The sequence below is a fragment of the Phocoena sinus genome, chromosome 2, assembly GCF_008692025.1.
Source record: "Phocoena sinus isolate mPhoSin1 chromosome 2, mPhoSin1.pri, whole genome shotgun sequence".
NCBI lineage: Eukaryota > Metazoa > Chordata > Mammalia > Artiodactyla > Phocoenidae > Phocoena > Phocoena sinus.
Window position 1 is genome coordinate 25,889,306 of NC_045764.1, and position 18,675 is coordinate 25,907,980.

General features: G+C 54.8%; 1 protein-coding gene and 1 long non-coding RNA gene across 2 annotated transcripts; one reads left to right on the top strand and one right to left on the bottom strand.

Annotated features, from left to right (window-relative positions):
- The first annotated feature begins 37 nt into the window (after positions 1 to 37).
- Positions 38 to 3,090, top strand: LOC116749119 (calmodulin-like). The gene has a single exon (XM_032623135.1). It carries the CDS (start codon positions 2,619 to 2,621, stop codon positions 3,060 to 3,062), a length of 444 nt encoding a protein of 147 aa, XP_032479026.1. The 5' UTR covers positions 38 to 2,618; the 3' UTR covers positions 3,063 to 3,090.
- Positions 3,091 to 4,860: 1,770 nt separating this feature from the next.
- Positions 4,861 to 5,896, bottom strand: LOC116749121. The gene is made up of 3 exons (XR_004348517.1): positions 5,723 to 5,896; positions 5,507 to 5,601; positions 4,861 to 4,976 (listed from the first exon to the last, which is right to left on the bottom strand). It is a non-coding gene; the product is annotated as an uncharacterized LOC116749121 (long non-coding RNA).
- Between the last annotated feature and the right edge of the window lie 12,779 nt (positions 5,897 to 18,675).

The following is an 18,675-nucleotide window of genomic DNA, read 5'->3' on the forward strand; positions in this document are numbered from 1 at the left end:
ATAGGCGTGGCTCTACCAGGTTAGGCAATGAGGTGTTGACAGGCGGGGATGGATGTCCAAGGAAAGGGTAAAGCTGGTGACAACTGACATCACTGAACACAGATGCAAAAGGTCCTCATCAACCCATCACCGAGGGGGGCAGGAGTACCAGGGGCCGTGTTGTATCGTGTACAGAGCTCTTCCTCACTGTCGACCAGTTAAAGCTGATACGAGGCTCCAGAGCAGGAAAGAGCAATTTCCCTAAAGAAAGAAGCAGTACGAGAAACATTCTGTTTCTAGGAAACTTGGTTGGCTGGACAGGATTGTGGCAGAGAGACCACAGCTATGGTGGCATAGAAAGGGCTCCTAGGGTCTTATGAGGGAGGACAGAAAGGAGACACACCAGCTGTGTAGATAAGACAAAAGCCTCAGAGCCACTTCTTAGAATGTAAAAGAGTTAAAAGAGTTCCGAGAGGAGGTGGGTGTAGGAGTGAATCCCATCAGAGGAAAGAGAAGGCTCAGATTCGAGTTAGGGGAGAGAGGTAAAGGGCGTCTGGATTGGTGAGACCGTGAACCACGGCAGTTGGGAAAATTGCAGTGATGGATAATCATTGCAAATATGTAGATGGTTTTAATAATTAAACGTCTGTCCAAGAAGAGACCTGGAAACGTATCTGTGGCTTATGTACAGGCTTTGGAAGATGCTCAAGGGACCCAGGGCGGTGGTACTCAGACGCAGGCTAACAATAAGGGTGGGTGAGCTCGGGAACCATGAGATGGCTGGTGGGAAACAGGACCCGACATCTACCACAGGGGAAGCGAAGTCACCTGCCCCAAGCTTGTGGGGAGCCCCGTACCCACAGCTTCCTGGGTCCAAAGGCAGTGATCAGCCACCTGCTTTGTGGCCTCGGTGGGAGCCCTGTGTTCAGGGTGCGGGCCCAGCAGGGCTCCTGGGAGGGCAGCCCGATCACCCCCCATCTCTACTGCCCCTGAAGAAGGGCGCAGAGCCAGGGTTAGTCTCCCGGGATGACAGCGACTCCCACACAGTGTCCTCTCTCGCTTCCCGGGGTGGATCTCCCTGGGCAAGGGCAGGGCAGGGCTGTCCCCGGGGAGACTGGCACAGGGGGAGGGGCGGGCAGGTCCCTGCAAGTCGGGGGAGCCAGAGGAGCCTCCAAGACCTGTCCTGCAGGTTCCTCGGTGTTTCACCCACAAAACCCAAACAGCAGTGGACGCGCTGGCGTGTATTCCTGGGTCAGGGCCCTGGAAAGCTGAAGCCACCTGCCCTCACGCTGGCTCTGGAGGCTTGCACACCTCCCACCAACACACACTCTTGCACACACGTCACTCTCACACAGACACACGGCTACTGCACGTGAAGGCTCTTCCGCCCCAAGGGCTCACCCAGCCGCCATGGAGGGGGTCACCCGCCCTGTCACAGCTGCAGGGGACTCAACATCCTCCAGGAAGGGGATGCCCCTCCTCCTGCAGGGTCCCCACGGCCCGAGCTCTTGATCTAAACTCTGCTACGCAGAGCAGTGAGCAGAGATGAAACAGGTAAGACCGGGGGTCCAGGGAGTTTCCTAAATGGGTTTCTGTGCTTGGGGCTGACTTAGTAAACCCACGAGCCAGGCCAAGTTCACAGCTTCAGCCACCCGATTCTACATCCTCCTACCCCCTCGCATCTTCAGGGGCTGCCTACTCCAGCCCAGTGCTTTCCAGTCTTCCCGCAGCTCCCAGGCAGGACCCCTCTGAGATCGTAAATGAAGGGTCCCCTCCTTCCTGGTGTCTCTGTAGAGAACCCTGGTCTTAATAGAACGGAATAAGAGAAACTGGGGAGCTAGAGGAGGAGTATTCTGCAGGGACAGGAAGCCTTCTCCTCAGCTCTGAAATCACACTTTGAACATTCAGTTAATAAACAAGTCTCAGCGCCACCTGTGCACCAGGCTCTGAGTGCAACTGGCTCCCCGCTTTCCCGAAGCAAAAAGGCAGGCAGCCGCATCCCCGCCTAAGGATCTGCCAGCCACGCTGGGCTGGAGAGTGATGACGCCCGCAGTGCCATTCTGGGAGAATCCCACTCCATTCTACCACCATCTGCCCTCCACCAGCCCCGCCCCATGGGATGAGAGCTGGCCAGCAGCCCCGAGAGAGCACAGGAACGCTGGACACAGCCCTTCCACTCCTCCAGTGTCTGCCATGTCCACTGAGGGAGGCTCCTCTCCCCTTCCCACCCGTCTCTAAAATTGGGAAAGCCCTCTTGAGCCCCCCTCCCCAGCTTGGCCAGGGTCCCTGTGAGAGTCACATGGGCAAAAGCCTCTGGGGTGCCGTGGTTGGCCATCGGGAGTAGGTGAGGCCCGGGGTGCCTGCCACCTCTCCTGGGCAGACCGGCCGCTCCAGTTCCTGCATTTCTCTGCTGTCCCTCCCTAGGAGGAGGATTTCACCCTAGGACGTGGGGTGGGGAGGGAGTCTTCTTGCTCCCTTTGCTCGGATTTTCAGAAAAGGAGGGGTTCCCATCCTGTGGCAAGGCTGCCGCTGGAGCTCTGCCCTCATGCCGACACAGCCTCGGTCCCGCCGCTTGTCCCAGCTCTGACGTGAGCCCCTTGGGCGGGTTGGCAGCAAGCTCCATAGAAGGTGCGAGAGACATGGCTGAGCAGCTGTCCAAAGAGCAGGTGGCCGAGTTCATGGAGGCCTTCCACAGATTCGACAAGGACAAAGACAGTGCCATCAACACCAAGGAGCTGGGCGCCGTGATGCAGGAGCTGGGCCTGAACCCGTCAGAGGCCGCGCTGAAGGGGTTCATCGCCAGGGACAATGCGGACGGGGATGGTATCATCAGCTCCCAGGAGTTCCTGGCAGTGATAGCCAAGGGGGTTCAGGCCCGGGCCAGAGCGGATGACCTGAGGACAGCCTTCCACGCCTTCGACCTGGATGGCGACGGCCACATCAGCATGGATGAGCTCAAGCAGGCCATGGCCCAGCTGGAGGTGTCCCAGGAGGAGTTGGACATCATGATCCGGGAAGCTGACGTGGACCGGGACGGGCAGGTGAGCTACGAGGAGTTCGTGCACGTCCTCATGCTGAAGTGAAGCCTCCCGACCGCCGCCCCCTCCTGCCTGATGCTGGGCCTGCTGCGGGGTCCGCCCCGGCTTCTGAGCTGGGGACGCCAAGGGACAGTCTAGGTGGTGGGTGGGTGGGTGGGAGGGGCCTCCCCGTGGGGACCCCTGGCCTCTCCTGGGCCCGGGATCTGCTCTCTGTCCGGCGAGACCTCGTGTGCTCATGCGATGGGGGTGCTCCTTACCTCGCAGGGCTGTTGTGAGGACCCCAAAGTGACGTGGTGATCGGAATAAAAGGGGTCTGAGCTTCAAGGTGGTGATACTGCGCTTGAATGGGGGGTGTCCAAGGGCCCCAGATGATGGGGTTCTGTTGAGCCTCTCCCTCTTTCACTTGGCCCTAGTGGGGGACACAGCCAGTAGACCTCCGTCTGATGCCCATGGACGAGGAGGCTGGTGAGCACCACGGGGTGGGAGGGGGATGGAGGGGGATGGAGGGGGATGGAGGGGGATGGAGGGGGATGGAGGGGGATGGAGGGGGATGGAGGGGGATGGAGGGGGATGGAGGGTCTGCCTGAGCTTCTGGTCAGGACCTGAGGCCAGAGGAGCCTGGACCAAGGGCTGGGACATACCTGCACCACAAACGAAGTTTATCATCCTTTGCATGTAGCCAGCTGTTCTTCAGGCTTGAGCTGAAAGAAAAAGATGCATGTGTGCATATGTGAGCACGTGCACGCATGCGTGTGCTTGTCCTGCCTTTGAGACATGGGATCTTCTACAGTGAAGGTGGTGGCCCCGGAGGACCGGCCCTGCCCCACCTGAAGGAGGGCAGGACAGGTGGGAATGGGAAGGACGAGAGGTGCTGTGATGGGTAAAGGGCAGGGGGCTGCACTTGGGGGGGCGTTTCCCAGTCAGATCTGAGGAGGACACGACTCAGGGAAGAAGGGGCCCCCTCAGACCCCTTGGCTGCAGCCTCTCAGGGCCTTTCTGTGGTGGGGGGCGCTGAAGTGGCTCCCAGGCTGGGGAGCGCCCATAGAGGAGTGGGGGGAGTCCAGAACATGGAGATGGGAGATGAGGGTCTGCCTGCAGCACTGCCCCCCATGTCAAGCTGAGGTGCCATTTGAACTTGGGTTTCTGTGCTGTTGCTGTGTGTTTTTAAAAAACTATCTTAGCCGGGGAATTCCCTGGCAGGCCAGTGGTTAGGACTCTGCGCTTTCATTGCCCAGGGTGTGGGTTTCATACTTGGTCGGGGAACTAAGATCCTTCAAGCCGTGCAGCACGGCTAAAAGAAAAAAACAAAACACAAACCAAAAAAAAAACAGCAACGAAAATTATCCTAGCCAGAGACAAGGCAAAGGTTCTCAGCGCAGGGTGGGGAGAGGCAGAGCCCGCTTACCTGAGGAGTTATTGCAAAATACCTGCCCGGCCCTTTACCATCCCCCTCATTCCGGCACGTGGGCGGGTGAGTGACAGCTCTGTCCCAGTGCAGTGGGAGCGGTACCACGCTACCCAGGTACAGCTATGGTATCGATGAAGTTGTTCCATTTGGGGACATTTTCAGTGGGTCACTCAGCCTCCCGTGCCCTCACAGAGGGCTGCCCCGTCCATCCTAGCCCTGACTCAGGGTCTGGCCGAAGTCCTTTCCTTGGGCCTGGGTTGGAGGGTGGGGAGACAGAGAAGAAAGGCAGGAGGCTCCTGTCCCTGAGGGTTCCGGGGGAGAGGGGCTGGAGCATCTGGAGGAGATAAGACGGGAGACAAGAAGTGGGGCACAATCAGAGGAGGGGACGGTGGCAGCAGCAGGCACCCATTCTGGATGGGGGTGGTTCCCCCAGGTGGTTTCCGCCCCCCCCCAAGAAAGTCCCCATCCTCTTAGGGACGCAGGTCATAGAAGTTAGTCTCTAAATGAGAGGTTCCTAAATGCCAGGCCGGTCCAGGAGGAAGTGTTCCAGGCTGTGTGTGGAAACAAGAAAAATAAAGACGTTTTGACGAACCTAATGTATTCAGTTTCTTAAATTCTGAGAATATGCTCTTTCTATAGTTTGTGTTAAATGTCCTTTCTTTCATGAAGTGACTATGATGGTAAGTGATAGTTTTGTGAGTTTTTTTTTTCTTTCACGTACTTCCTCTGAAGTGTGGGGAATTCCACAAGTGCCCAACATTAATTTTGACATCTTACTGTCCCATGAGGCCCAAAGCGCTGAGGACAGTGGCTCAAGTCTGTGGAGTATAACACTGGTTTTCTTTCCTTAAAAACACTATTCAGTAAACTCCAAGTTCAGGACTGGTGCTTCCTCTGGAGGAGGAGGAGGAGGAGGAGGGATCCGGGAGGCTCTTGATCAATGCCTCCAGGTTTTGCTTCCTAGGCTGCCTGGTTCTAGGATGCTAATACAGGGATGTTACTTTATTCTCCATATTCTCGTGTGTGTAAAATATGTTCTACTGAGAACAATGCAAACAGTTCATGGACAGTTAGAACTTACAGAGGGAAGGAGAGAGGTAAAGCCACCAGCAGTCCAGGGAGGTGGGGGCCAGGCTGGGGTGAGAGGTGGGACCCCTGAGGCTCATCCCTGCCGAGCTGTTGCCGAAAAGGGTTCGATGGGGCCACAAGGCAGGAAGAAAGCAGCAGAAATATCTCTTCATCTATTGCCTGGGGAACAGAACGGGAATCTGGGGGTCTGGGAGAGGAAGTGACTTACTTCAGGCCTCGGATGAGAGAAGGACCTGGATGGACCGCAGGGCTCCACCTGCATAGCTGCTTTCCAGGGGGCGTCCTGGTGGGCCCACCCTTGGAGGAAGGAGCCCTGGGGAGGGGTCTGGTGGAGACCAGGGCTTCACCATCTTCTTAAATCTGCCGGCCTGTGTTTTAGTGACTTTCTCTTTACACCGGACACTGCAGGGGACAGAAAAAGAGCTTCACGTTGGCTCCAGGTGGCCTGGATGACCTTGGTGGTGGTGGTGGTGGTGGTGGGGGGGGGGGTGGCCCAGGTTACCCAGCCCCTAGTCCTGAAGCTTCCCTGCCCCATCTAGACCCCGAGAGGATAAGGAGAGCGAGCTAGAAGCCTCCCAGGAGCCAAGGCGGCTTGAGGTCACATCAGGAAACCGGGGGCTCCGAAAGCCACCTCTGAAAATCCATTTGCCGAGACTGGTTCTGCAAATGGTCCGCTTGCTGGTATTTCCCAATTTCCCAAAAAATTATTTCTAAAGACACTTCACAGGATTACAGGGATTCACATTGGATAAGATGTTCTTAGCCGTTGTTGAATATTTCTCTGAAGTTTTGTTTAGTTTGATATTTCAGTTTTTAGTTTGACTGTGGCTTGGAAATTGTTTGAGTTGCTGTCAGTTCACCTAAACATCGAACAATAACCTGACAGAGACGAACAGTCGCATTTCATTGCCAGCGTGAATGCAGAACGGAGCTGACCTGTTCGCTGTTGTCCTGCAAACAGGAGCCGACACTCACCCCGAGTGCCTGGAATGTGAATCACACACAAAACTGACATTTGGCTGAGCAGAACTGAACTGATACATTTACGGGAACTGGTTGGGGTGAAACCACTTTGGTGAAAACAAAACTAATCTCAACTAAAGCAAAAATCCCTCCAAATCCTTCCAGGCATTAATTTTAATGAATTATGCTACCTCTGGTCGAAACAGATGTTTCAAATTCCATATACTAAATAATACATTTTCTTCACTGAATTGTCCCTGTATCTTTTAAATCTTAATTTATATCTATTCCTGACAGGCCTTCTAAGGTCCATATCAAATGCCTCCTCCTCCAGGAAGTCCTCCCAAACAGGACCTAGCATGTTGTGGATCCTTAACATATACCCTTGGAGTGAATGACTAAACATCTCCCTCTTAGTATGAGTCTCTCAAAGTGCATCTCGTATTGTAATTCCTTGTGAACAAGGCCAAGTCTCCTTCCTCAGGACCCCACATAACAAAATAAAACTCATCAACATTTACCCTAGATTGTAAACCCATTGAGCTCAGGGCGTGTGGATTTCTGGATTGGGGTTGGTTTAGTACAAACCCTCCCACCATCTGCACTAGATGCCAGGTGACCTGGCAGGCTCCCTCCCACATGAGGCATGACCTCTGCAGGGAGGAGGTGGTTCCCGTGCTGCCGATGGGGTGAAAAGGAATCTCTACAACTTCACACTCGACAAGAAGATGTGCGACTGGAGAGAGAGGGCACCTTATGCCCTGGCTTCTAAGAACCATGAAGACAGTCTGCATATGATCATAACATCCCAGCTGTTCTGTATTTGGGTTCTCCAGAGAAACAGAGCCACAGAACCGGTAGGGTCTGTAGAGACACAAGGAGATTTGTTATAGGAATCAGCTCATGCATTACGGAGGAGACAGAGAAGCCCCAGGACCTGCCTGCTGTGGGTGGAGACCCAGGAGACCTGGGGAAGTAGTTCAGTCCAAACCAAAGCCTGAGCCTCGGGAGCTGACAGGGTAAGTCCTGATCTTAGTCTGAAGTCTCAAACCAGACCCACATCCAAGGGCAGGAGAAGGTGGATGTCTCAGCTCAAACCAAGGAGTGAACTTACCCTTCCTCTCCCTTTTTGTTCTGTTTGGGACCCTCAGTGGATTGGGTGATGCCTACCCACAATGGGGAGAGAAATCTGCTGAACCCGGTCACATGTTCATGGCTGCTGGACACATCCTCACACACGCACCCATTAACACTGTTTCCCCAGCTCCGTTTAGCCTAGCCAAGATGCCACATTAAAGTTAACCATTACAAAGTTCTTTCCCTCTCTGTGTAGAAGGGAAATAGATTCCAGGGCAGGTAACTGGTAGGACAGACAACGATTTAGATGTCAGGCCACTTGTACCAGTTGATAAGATTTCAGATCGATGCTTCTCTCTTCACAGTACCCGCCCCCCCCCCAAAAAAGAAGTTGTTAAGAGTATGTTCTCAATAGATACAGGCTACGCCCTAGATTCTCAGGAACAATCTAGATAAATTATCCAGCCCCATTTTCTGTCAACCTGTTCGGGTTCTGAGTTTTGGGGTCATGAATATGGCTGCCCTACCCCTCCCCTTCACCAGGACTCTGCTGGGTGGTCACGCTCCAGAAGGAGCAGCCCACTCCTGGGAAACCAGGGCCCTCCTCCGCCCCTCCCCCGGCACACTGGGAGGCTGCTGTCACCCAAGTCCAGTCTGAGTCACTTTGGGAACAGACGGTGCTCTGCTGGGTGACCCACGGCCCCCCACCTGCTCTGTCCCCCCGAGAGCCAACATGGAGCCCCCGCCTTTCTGATCTTTGGCCCAGATGGAAGTCAGTTCTCGGGGAGGGGATGCCAGTGCTCTCAAGGAGTCTAGTTTTCCTGCATCCAGACCCATGTGGTCACAACAGCGAGGTGGTGATGGCGGTGACATTCACTCACTCATTCATTCCTCCCACAGTGTTTCCTTGAGCCCCACGCCTCCCCGTGGGCCTGTGAGGATGGGAGCAAAGTCACAGCAGGCTCAGGGAGAGATGGGAGCCGCCCGAGTGTGCAAACAGGAGCCGACACTCACCCCGAGAGCCGGGCTCCTGCTGGAGCTCAGGGACTCCTTTGTCCTTGCATCTTCCCCTCCTTCCCTCTTTTCTTCCTTCACCATTATTTCCTGACACAGTGTTAGGCACTGGTGATGCAAGAAAGCCTCCACTTTGAAAGTTCCCTGTATCGGGGACCAACGTGGGCACAGACGATTGCTGTTGGGGAGGGGGTGCCCACTGGAGAGCTGGTACCCCCTGGAATGGGGACTCACCCTGCCGGGGGCAGAGGCAGCTGGACATGACGTTTCAGCCGGGTCTCTCAGTGTCCAGGGCTTCGAAGATCACGTGGGTAGTGGGCATTTCAGGCCCGGGGAGAGTTCGGGGTTCACTGGAGCCAGGGCTGCAGAGCCTGCCTTTTAGGCACCCTCTGTGCCCATCTTTGGGCTCGTGGTTCGTCCTGGTTAGAAGCAGCCTCATACCTTTTGGGAGGGCACCAAACACCCGGACCCCATGCTTGTCCAGAGAAGTGTGGGCTGCCTAAACTGCTACATAATCCTCTCTCCTCAAAGCCACTGAAATTCTGTCTTTAAGGACGAGCCTCCTTCCCAGGGTGATGACCTTAGGTGGCCCTGCACTGGCTGAGCTGCCCCTGGGCTGGCCCTGCTTCAGAGGCACCTGAGGTCTGGAGAGACAAAGGAGCCAGTGGGGCCTTTGGGAAGGGGGTGCGCAGGAGGGGGGCTCTGCTACCTTAGGGACTTTGCCTGAGCTGCTATCCTTGTCATTGGATCTCAGCCCAAAGCACCTGCCTCACTATTGCTGGTCGTGCTTCCACTCCAGGGAGCATGGCTCTGCTCTGTCCCTTGCTTGTTCCTCTGCATCCACCATTCCTCCCCCCGCCCTGCCCCCGCCAGAACATGAGCGTCAGGACCGCTGGACTCTATGCTTCCTGCGCATTGCTGTTACCCCAGCGGCGGGGCTGATTTCATAGGATGGATGAACAGCATGGACACGGCCATCGCTTTCATTTCCAGGCGCCTCAGTTCTTGGTGAAGGGTAGAGACGGACTGGAACCTGCCCAGAGAAGAGTGACCAGGAAGACACTGCAGGGGGGGCGTTCAGCCCGGAGCAGGAAGACCCGAACAGCGGCTGCTGCATAGCTGAAGAGCCGCCCCTGGAAAGGGATTCAGACCTGCTCCAAGCGGCCCCAGGGCCGGCATGTGTGCTGGGGGCAGGGGGTGAGGTGGGGTGGGGAGCCCGACGGCAGCTCAGCAGAATGACGCTCCCGGACCGCAGGGCCACCCGAGGGGTCTGGGGCTGCCTCGGGAGATGGGGGACAGAGGCGTTCCCCAAGATGCTCGGGAGACATTTGGGAAGGACCGTGGAGGAGTCTCACCCATCCCGCGGGTCCTGGGCTGGATGGACGTTGATGTTCCTCCCGTTTCTGAAGTTCAACGGTTCTGTAGTTTGGGAATCGTTTATGAAGGTGGGTCTAAAGATCTTTGTTTTATTGGAAATACTGAACGTTACGGGCTGCATTTTGTGTCCCCCCAAATTTATGTGTTGAACTCTAACGATGTGTGAAGTTTTCTCTGGGAAACAGATCCTGGACAGAGTGGGGAAGGCCAGGGATGGGAGGGTTGCTGCTACAAGCCGGGTGTGCCGAGGATGCAGACAGCCACCAGCACCCCAAGAGGCGAGGAGGAGATTCTCCCCGGAGCCTCCCGTTGGGAACCAGCCCCGCCTGCCCACAGACACCTGGCCTCCAGATCTGTGAGGACAGAGCCACCAGGTTTGCGGTCACTCGTTCCAGCAGCCACAAGAGACAAGTATAAGTGGGTAAAAAGTGTCCAGCACTTGCTCACAAATGCACGTTGAGGAAGGAGCTCCCAGGCTCTCCAGGGCATCACCCAGCAGAGCCAGCGAGGTTCTCCTGATGCTCGGGGATGTCTGAGCAGCTCCGTCCATCCTTGATCACATCTGGAAAACAAATGATGCAGCAACTGTGGTTTGTTTGGTGAAAACACAGTTTGGGGAATAACAGGGGTCCGGGGTGGGAGAAAAGTTGGGAGGCGTCGGATGCGAGATTCTTGAAGACCCTCCACTGCGAGGCCAGAGCAGGGGTGGGGGACAGAGGCCTCCCAGGCTGTGAGGCAGCCACACGCCAGGCCCTGGAAGTGAGAGCCAGGGGGTTGAGAAAGGCTGGAGGGGGTCTTCACCCACCCCCCAACCCCCGAGGCTGAGCCCCGTTCAACCTGGGCAGAGGGCTTGGGTGGCGGGTGGTCTTTGACGTGAGGATGCAACCCTGTAACTGGGGCCCAGCTGTTCCCTGGGGCTATGGCCCAGGCAAGGACGGGTGTCATGGTCCCTGAGGGGAGAGAAGGCAGGACAGGGCGCCCCGTCACCAGGAGAGGAGGCCCAGAGAAGTCTGTAGGCGTGGTGGGGTGGGCTGGGGACACCAGGGCAGAGGCCGACCCAGGCTCTCCCCCTACAGCTGCTCAGAACACACGAGTGGCCTCAGGGTTCGGGAAGGAAGGGCAATACATTTGGTGAGGACTTACTCATGCCCACTGTGGGTGGGGGAGCGAAGCTGACCTTGTTAGATCTCTGGCAGAGCTCTTGACCCTGGTTTGCTCATTTGCAAAACGGAGGTAGCAACAGCTCTTCCTCTGCGGGCTTTATCAAGTGGTAGTTGGACTCCAAACCAGCTCAGATTTGGTAAAACACGGTGCAGAGGCAACCGCACGGGGCCTCGGTGGTGTGTGTGTCTTGTCGCAGGCTCCCGGGTCCCTGCAAGTGTATGCAGAGCCTGTGGGCTTCCGGGCCCGAGAAGATGGGCTGGTTTCACTCCAACATCTTGGGGTGGAGCCTGAACAGTCCTCACGACTCCACTTCCTCCTCTGGGTTTTCCATGAGGCAGAGGGGATTTCCTGGCAGGAACCACCACGGTATCTGTCAGGGCCAGTGGGCAGAGATATTGGAAACACAGCCTGTTATCGCTCCCCAGACAATGCCGGTGTCTTGCTCCGTGGCTAGTGCTAGCAAAAGAAGAACAAAAACAAAAACGCTTTTTTGGCATACGCACTTTTAGACCAGAGGACTGTGTTTGCATGTATGTTATGATTATTACGGGGTGGGGGCGGAAGAGCGGGGAGAAAGAAACAGAAAAGTAACTTGTAGACTTTTTAAAATTTTTTGGCCACGCTGCATGGCACGTAGAATCTTAGTTCCCGGACCAGGGATCGAACCCATGCCCCCTGCAGTGGAAGCGTGGAGTCTTAACCACGGGACTACCAGGGAAGTCCTAAACTGGTAGACCTGAAAGGGAGTCCATTGTTGACTAAAGTTTGGGGCCTGATGGTACCTGAGATGATTTTAGGACTTAACCTGGCAAAGGTAACAAAGGAGAGAGGTGACCTCCCTTTCAAGGCAAGAGTGTCTCGGGCAGGACTTACCGTGTTGCTTTCAGGATGGTGATTGTTATTGTTTCCTTCTGGTTATAGCGAGGGAAGCTGGTTTTCCACTTATAATCACCATCTTTTAAATACACTTACTAAACGCAGAATGTGTCGATTAAAGAATAGCAGGTAGAGAATGGTTAAAAAATGCAGAATTGTGACTGTGGCTCTAAATGACTGGGCCTGGATGTGCTCCAAACCTTCCATTATACTGAAGATGGGCTGAGGCCACGGAAGGGGTGGGCTTGAGCCGAGTCCCAAGAGGGAAAGATGGGTGGTGGGGACGGTGTGTGAGTGCCTTGGAGAATGAGAAAGACAGAGGATAAGTGACAGTGAGGGATGCAGGAGAGAACTTCACCTACATAGACTCTTCCAGGGGGAGCCGGGGGCAGGGCAGGCGCAGGTGGGGGCAGAGGAGCCCTGGGCCTCGAGCTCCTGCAGGTGCAGCCAGCCTGCCTACCTTGGCTCTCCCCCTGGGGAGGGGGCACAGCACAGGCACTTCCTGACCCTTTCTCAAGACCAGAGGGAGCTCAGAACTCAAGCCAGGGGCCAAAATCTGGCTGCAGCCACAGGGGGACCTTTTTAAAGATTCAGCTTTCAAAACTTCTGATTCATTTCCAAAGGTTTGTAAAAACTCCCCGAGGTCTCAGAACTTGTTTTTGCTCATCAAGAAGAGCACCAGGGACCACTTCCTGCCTCGTGACCTGTAGGTTTCCATCCAACCCAAAGGGAGGCGGAGAAACAGGGGGTGGGAAGGGGACGGGCACTGTTTGGCCAGAATTGAGGAGAGAAGAGAGAGGGCTTGTTCTTTGGGTCCAGGGGAGACAGAGAACGAAGGACCAGTTCAGTAACTCCAGGAGGAGCTCAGAAGGCATCCAGAAAATATTCTCAATATGAATGAATAGGTGACAGTTGGCAGGTCATCTGGTAAACCTGCCTAAGCTCTGAAGCCAGGGGCTCAGCCAAGTCACTGCTGCAAGCCTTCCTAAGAGCCTTCCTGAGACTGCCCTGTAGGCTCTCCTCTGCATCTCATTCTCCTGTTGGGCCTCCCAGCACATTGGGGACATGGCTGCAGAGGCTGGGACACAGCCCTGCTTCTGAGGAAAGGGTCTCTCCGGAGACTGAAGAAAGGACGTCCCCAGGGACTGGGTGGCGAGAGTCCTGCCCGGGCCTGGGGGTGGGTGGGAAGCTGTGTAGCTGAATTTAAGGGGTCCCCTGGGGAACACCAGGTAGAACCTGGGGGAGATTGCAGACACTGCCCAGGCTGGATGTTGAGTTACATCCACAATTAGTGCAAGAGCCACCAGAAGTGTGAAGGACAGGCTGTTGGGGGAGTGACTACCGTCCTGGCCAGTAGGCAGGGGCAGGTGAGGCATGGGTGAGGGAGGCGATCAGCCTTGAAGCCAGTCCGTGGGGCGGTGCAGCCCGGAGCAGCTCGGCTGGAGTCAGAGGAACGGGATGCAGCTCTCAACCCCGCGGACAAGTCAGTCCTCCGCTGTAAAGTCAAGAGATTGAGTAAGACCAGGGCTTTCAAGGTCAGCTTGTTTGCCTTGTCCAGTGGGATGCAGGATTCAGGGACAGAGGGCAGCAGGCCTTAGACCACAGCTGCGTCTGGTTGATGTTTATGACCTACTCCCCTGTTTGGGGCCCCGGGAGACGAGCCTTGGTTTCTCTTCCTGAGGTTTGCACTAACTTGCTCTCTCTGGTTTGGTCCAAACCCCAGGGCCTATGAGGCCCCTCGGACCGGGCTCTCCCCAGGTCTCCGCACGACAGCTCCAACCCAGCTCACCTATCAGGGTCTGTACTTACCTATGACTACGATAAGAAATTCCGTAAAAACTGTTACTAAACCTGGCTCAGTTTGCGTAGCAGCCAGACACCGAGTCACTGAGGTTTGCAGCCGAGAAAGAGCAGAGGCAGCCGGACGAGGAGACTGGAAAACAAACCGCAAATCTACCTCCCCGAAGGCGAGGGCCTGGGGTATTTATGGGGTAAGGAAGCAGCGTAGTCTGAGGCGTGGGGCGTGGCGGAGTGATTGGAAATAAGAAAAAGGTGAGTTTCCTTGTTGTTCTGAGCAGGTGTTAAGCTGCAGGCTTTTCCACGGGAGCTTGCTCAGAAGATGGAGGAGTTAGCGGTTCTGAAGGTGGCGTTCTGGGCTCCTGATGACAAAAGGTCACTAAGCAGATACCTGTGCATGCCCAGTTGGAGGGTCAGTGGTCCTAAGCAGCCTTAAGTGGCTGGGGCTTGAACTAGACACAGCTGACTCCAAGTTCCTGGAAAACAGCTAGGGCAAACATCTTATTGTTTGGGCTCCGTGACATGTGGAGGACATTCAAGTCTTTTGTGGCAGCCATGAAAGCCAGCTTCATAGGTGAGGGCAGGTACAGGTGCAATGGACTTGACGTCACCCTCGGCTTCAAAACCTTCATCAACACACACAATCTCACAATTTCTCCAGGAGCAAATTAAGGAGTGGTTCTGGCCCAGCATCTTTGATGAGGTTGCATCATCCAAAGGCTCGGCTTGGGGCGCGAGGTCTGCCCCCCACTCCGTGTCTCCCTCACGCGGTGGGCAAGCTGGTGTTGGCTGTGGGCACGAGGCGTCAGTTCCTCCGCCCGGGGGCCTCTCCACGGGCCAGCGTGAGTGTCCTCACAGCATAGTGTCTGGCTTCCTCCAGGACCGAGTAAGGCGGAAGTGGCTTCAAAGTCACATGCTGTCATGTCCATCTTATTGTGTTGGTCATGCAGACCAGCCCAGATGCATTGTGGGAAGGGGCTGGAGAAGGTCTGAATTCCAGGATGGGGGCTCATCGGAGGCCTGGCTGCCACAGGGCCCTCGCGGGGCTGAAAGTCTTCAACCAGATCGTTTCCTGTAACACTGACTCTTGCTGAGGCAGAGCTAATTTAGCCTTCCTGGTTCATTTAGCAAACACGTCCAAGCATTTTCTCTACGTCAGGAGAACTGGTGGGTAGGACACAAAGACCAGTAATCTTACAGACGAGTAGAGAAGGTGATGCTCACACTGGAAAGTGTTAAATGTCACAGGGGTAGCCACAGACCCCCGGTGTGGTGGGGACGCAGCGGGGGGATGGGTCTACAGGGGTGTCAGAGGCCTGCAACAGGGGAGGCCTAGCTGGGTCTGAAGGATCAAAACCGAGGGTGATCATTAACTAACTCCATCGCACCTGCCTTTACTAATCAAGGTTGTTTTAATTGTTGCTACAAAAAACTTGCTTGTTCTCCAGGCCGCACGGAGCCTAAACAATAAGATGTTTGCTCCAGTTTTTTTCCAGAAAGTTGGAGTCAGCTGCGTCTAGTTCAGCTGAGCGAGAGTCAGCTGTGTCCAGTTCGAACTGAGCTGGTTAAGACTGGGTGGGACCACTGACCCTTCAACTGGGCAGGCGTGCATGTCCACGTGGTGGGTGACCTTTTGAACGTGCAGAGGCCTGTAGCTTCCTTAGGCCTGCGCAGAACAACCATCACCACACCTTTTCCCAATCAGCTCTCCCCATGCTCCCCATGCCTCAGATCACCCTGCTTCTTTAGTCCTCATCCCTTAAGTGCCCTGGCCGTTTGCCTTCGGGGAGCCGGATTGGAGATTGTTTTCCTATCTCCTCGCCTGGCTGCCTTGCGAATAAATCCCTCTCTTTGCTGCAAACCTTGGCGTCTCAGCATTTTGGGTTGCTGTACACGGGGCAAAACAAGCCTGATTCAGGATGAGTAGGAGGTCACTAGACAGAGGGAAGGAGAGAGGCGGGGAGGGAGGGGGGAACAGCTTCCCAGGTTGGGGAGCCAGCCTGGCTGCTGCAGGGGAGGGAAGCTCAAGGTGCCGGCATTGCCGGGTTAGGGTGTCACTTTTCCCTGCTCTGATTTCGGCACCTTATTTCGCATCCCTTGGACCCATGCTGTTCAGCAGGCATATGCCAACAGCTGCACTTGTTTGTTACTGCAACAAAGAAACTCACTGCAAAGTTCTCAGAGATCCAGCCCCAGAGGACCTAGCCTGTTAGAGCAGCAGAGAACGACTGCAGAAATAGTTTCCTCTTGTGGAAAAGATTCACGCCCCTGCCGTGCAGGCAAACATCATTTTGTGCTGCAGGGACTCTGCCCAGTTGCTCTCAGATGGGAGGTGCGGGAGTGTGTATTTACTTGCCTGTGTGTCGTTTTCCTTTGTTTTGGGCAAGTGCGCTGCCCGCTGGGATCAGGCACGCGTAGGTCTGAGGGAACACACCTGACTCAGGCCTGCCGGTCCCCGGGCCGCGTGAAGGCGGTGCTGGGTTTCCAGCTACTTCTGCTGCCCTGTAAGAGGCATGTACCTTTGACTCTACGGAAACATCACCTGCTGGCTATTTGTCTGTCCCTGTGGTTTGTGACGTTTGTCCCGTGTGGGTTTCACTGCTGGCTGTCTTGGGCCACATGTTCCTTTGGGGCAGAGACTCTGTGCGAAGGTGCCCCCCGCCCCCGTCACTTGCCTGGAGGGCACTGAGTACAGGCCCTGGAAACGGGAGAAGAGCAGGAAGAAAGTGGGGGCGAGGGCTCCACCCTACACCTCATTTGCCTGTATCTGCAGCGTCGACCTCGGGGAACTGCCTGCCCTTCCCCCTCCCTCTCTTCCCCGTCATCACAGCTTCCACGTGTTTTCTCTGACAATGGGGCGAAGATCCGAGCGCTGAGCATCACACCTGGAAATGGCCCGAGATGAACATTCAGGTGGGCCCGCGGAGGTGCCTGGTAGGGAGAAGGCGGACCAGCTTGAACTCGATGCTCGACGGTTGGCGAAGGTGCGCGATGTCAGCTAACAGCCTTTTTCCAGTCCTGGGGCAGTTTCTAGGAGCGGAGAGGGGCCTGGTGCCAGCCTCTCAAGTCACGTTCAACGGGCAGCTATAGCCCGAGCCGCTGGAGGGGAGAGAATTACTTCAACCAGAGAGCTGCAGCCTGCTCCTTCCTCATCCTGTCCCCCAGCGCTGCCGGGGAGGGGGCGATTGGCAGCCCTGGGCCTCTGCCCACGGGGCACGGAGGAGAGGCCCGGCTCGGACTCCAGGCAGAGACACAGAAGAGGCAAGGGCCTCTGCCTGGGGCTGGTCCACCCCTGCTCAGCTGGGACAAAGGCAGCTCCAGCCCAGACTCAACAGGGGTGGACAAACGGCAGTTCGGAGCCCCTCTCACCCAGACTGCGGGCACCTCGGGCACATGCCTGCCTTAGATCCTGACCCTTCAGGAGCTGGAGGTGCGGCTGCCCTGGGTGGGCGGGGCCTGCGATTAGAGCCTGAGACCTGGCCTCTGGGTGCACAATGTCCCAGAGCAGCCGTGGGCTGAGAGCGAGGGCTCCTAGCCCGGTCGTTCAGGCAGACGGGCCTGAATCACTGTGCTAGGTGCTCGCCGGCAATGTGTGTAGAACGCGTGCTCTGTCACCCCAGTTTTGATCTCTGTAGACAGTCTTTGAAGGATGTGTGCTCCTAGTGGCACATTGGGACTGGGTAATTTTTTTCTTTCTCTTAAAAAAAAAAGACTTAATTTTCTTAGAGCAGCTTTAGGTTCACAGCCAAATGAGGTGGAAAGTGTAGACTTCCTGCATCCCTCAGCCCTCATACCCACGGCCTCCCCCACCATCACCACCCCCACCAGACGGCACAATATCTTTGTCAGTGTCCTAAGGGTTGCAGAGGTGGAGTCTATGATACTATTGATCTAGTGGAGTTGGCCATAGGTGCTGAATACAAACAACCATTGGAAATGGATTGTCATGAGATGGCAACACTGGAAATTTTTGTTCACTTTGGTCTTTGGGAAATTGATGGGAGTGGGAAGGTGTCACAATTTGCCTTTTCTTTTTTGCTCTATCTTTCTAGGGCTTATTTCATCAGCATATTTTTTTTTAAAGTGCTTTGAATGCAGATGACTCCTTCCTGCTGAGCTAGTCAAAGTGCTTTACATACATTATCTCTCATTTGTCCTCCTCTAATCCTCAGTGTTTGATAGGTGTCAAAGGAATGAAAGGAATGACCTTTTTTTTTTTTTATTTGAGGGGAAATCAGGGCTACAAAAATCAAAAATACAGAAGAGTGATTTTCCAAGATGGCAGCCAACTTTGGAATTCACTTATAATCCAGGAAAAAGGTATGGACACGTCATCCTCATCCAGAGTCTACTGTTGACATTAGGGTTCACTCTTGTGTTGTATATTCTGTGGGTTTGGACAAATGTATAATGACGTGTATCCATCGTTACAGTAGCATTCAGGGTAGTTTCACTGCCCTAAAAACCCTCTGTGCCTCACCTATTTATCCCTCCCTCACCACTAACCCCTCAAAATCAATGATCTTTTTACTGTTTACATAGTTTTGCCTTTCCCATAACATCAGTACAGTTGGAATCATACAGCATGTAGCCTTTAAGTTTCCTCCATGTCTTTTTCATGGCTTGACAGCTCATTTATTTATTTATTTATTTATTTTTAGCTCATTTATTTTTAGCGTTGAATAATATTCCACTGTCTGGATGCACTGTAGTTTATTTATCCATTCATCTACTACAGCACATCTTGGATGTTTCCAAGTTTTGGCAAATCATGAATAAAGATGCTGTAAAAGCATCCATGTGCAAGTTTTTGTGTAGACATAAGTTTTCAATTTCTTTGGGTGAATGCTGAAAAGCATGATTGCTAGATCACGTGGTAGGTCTTGTAGTTTG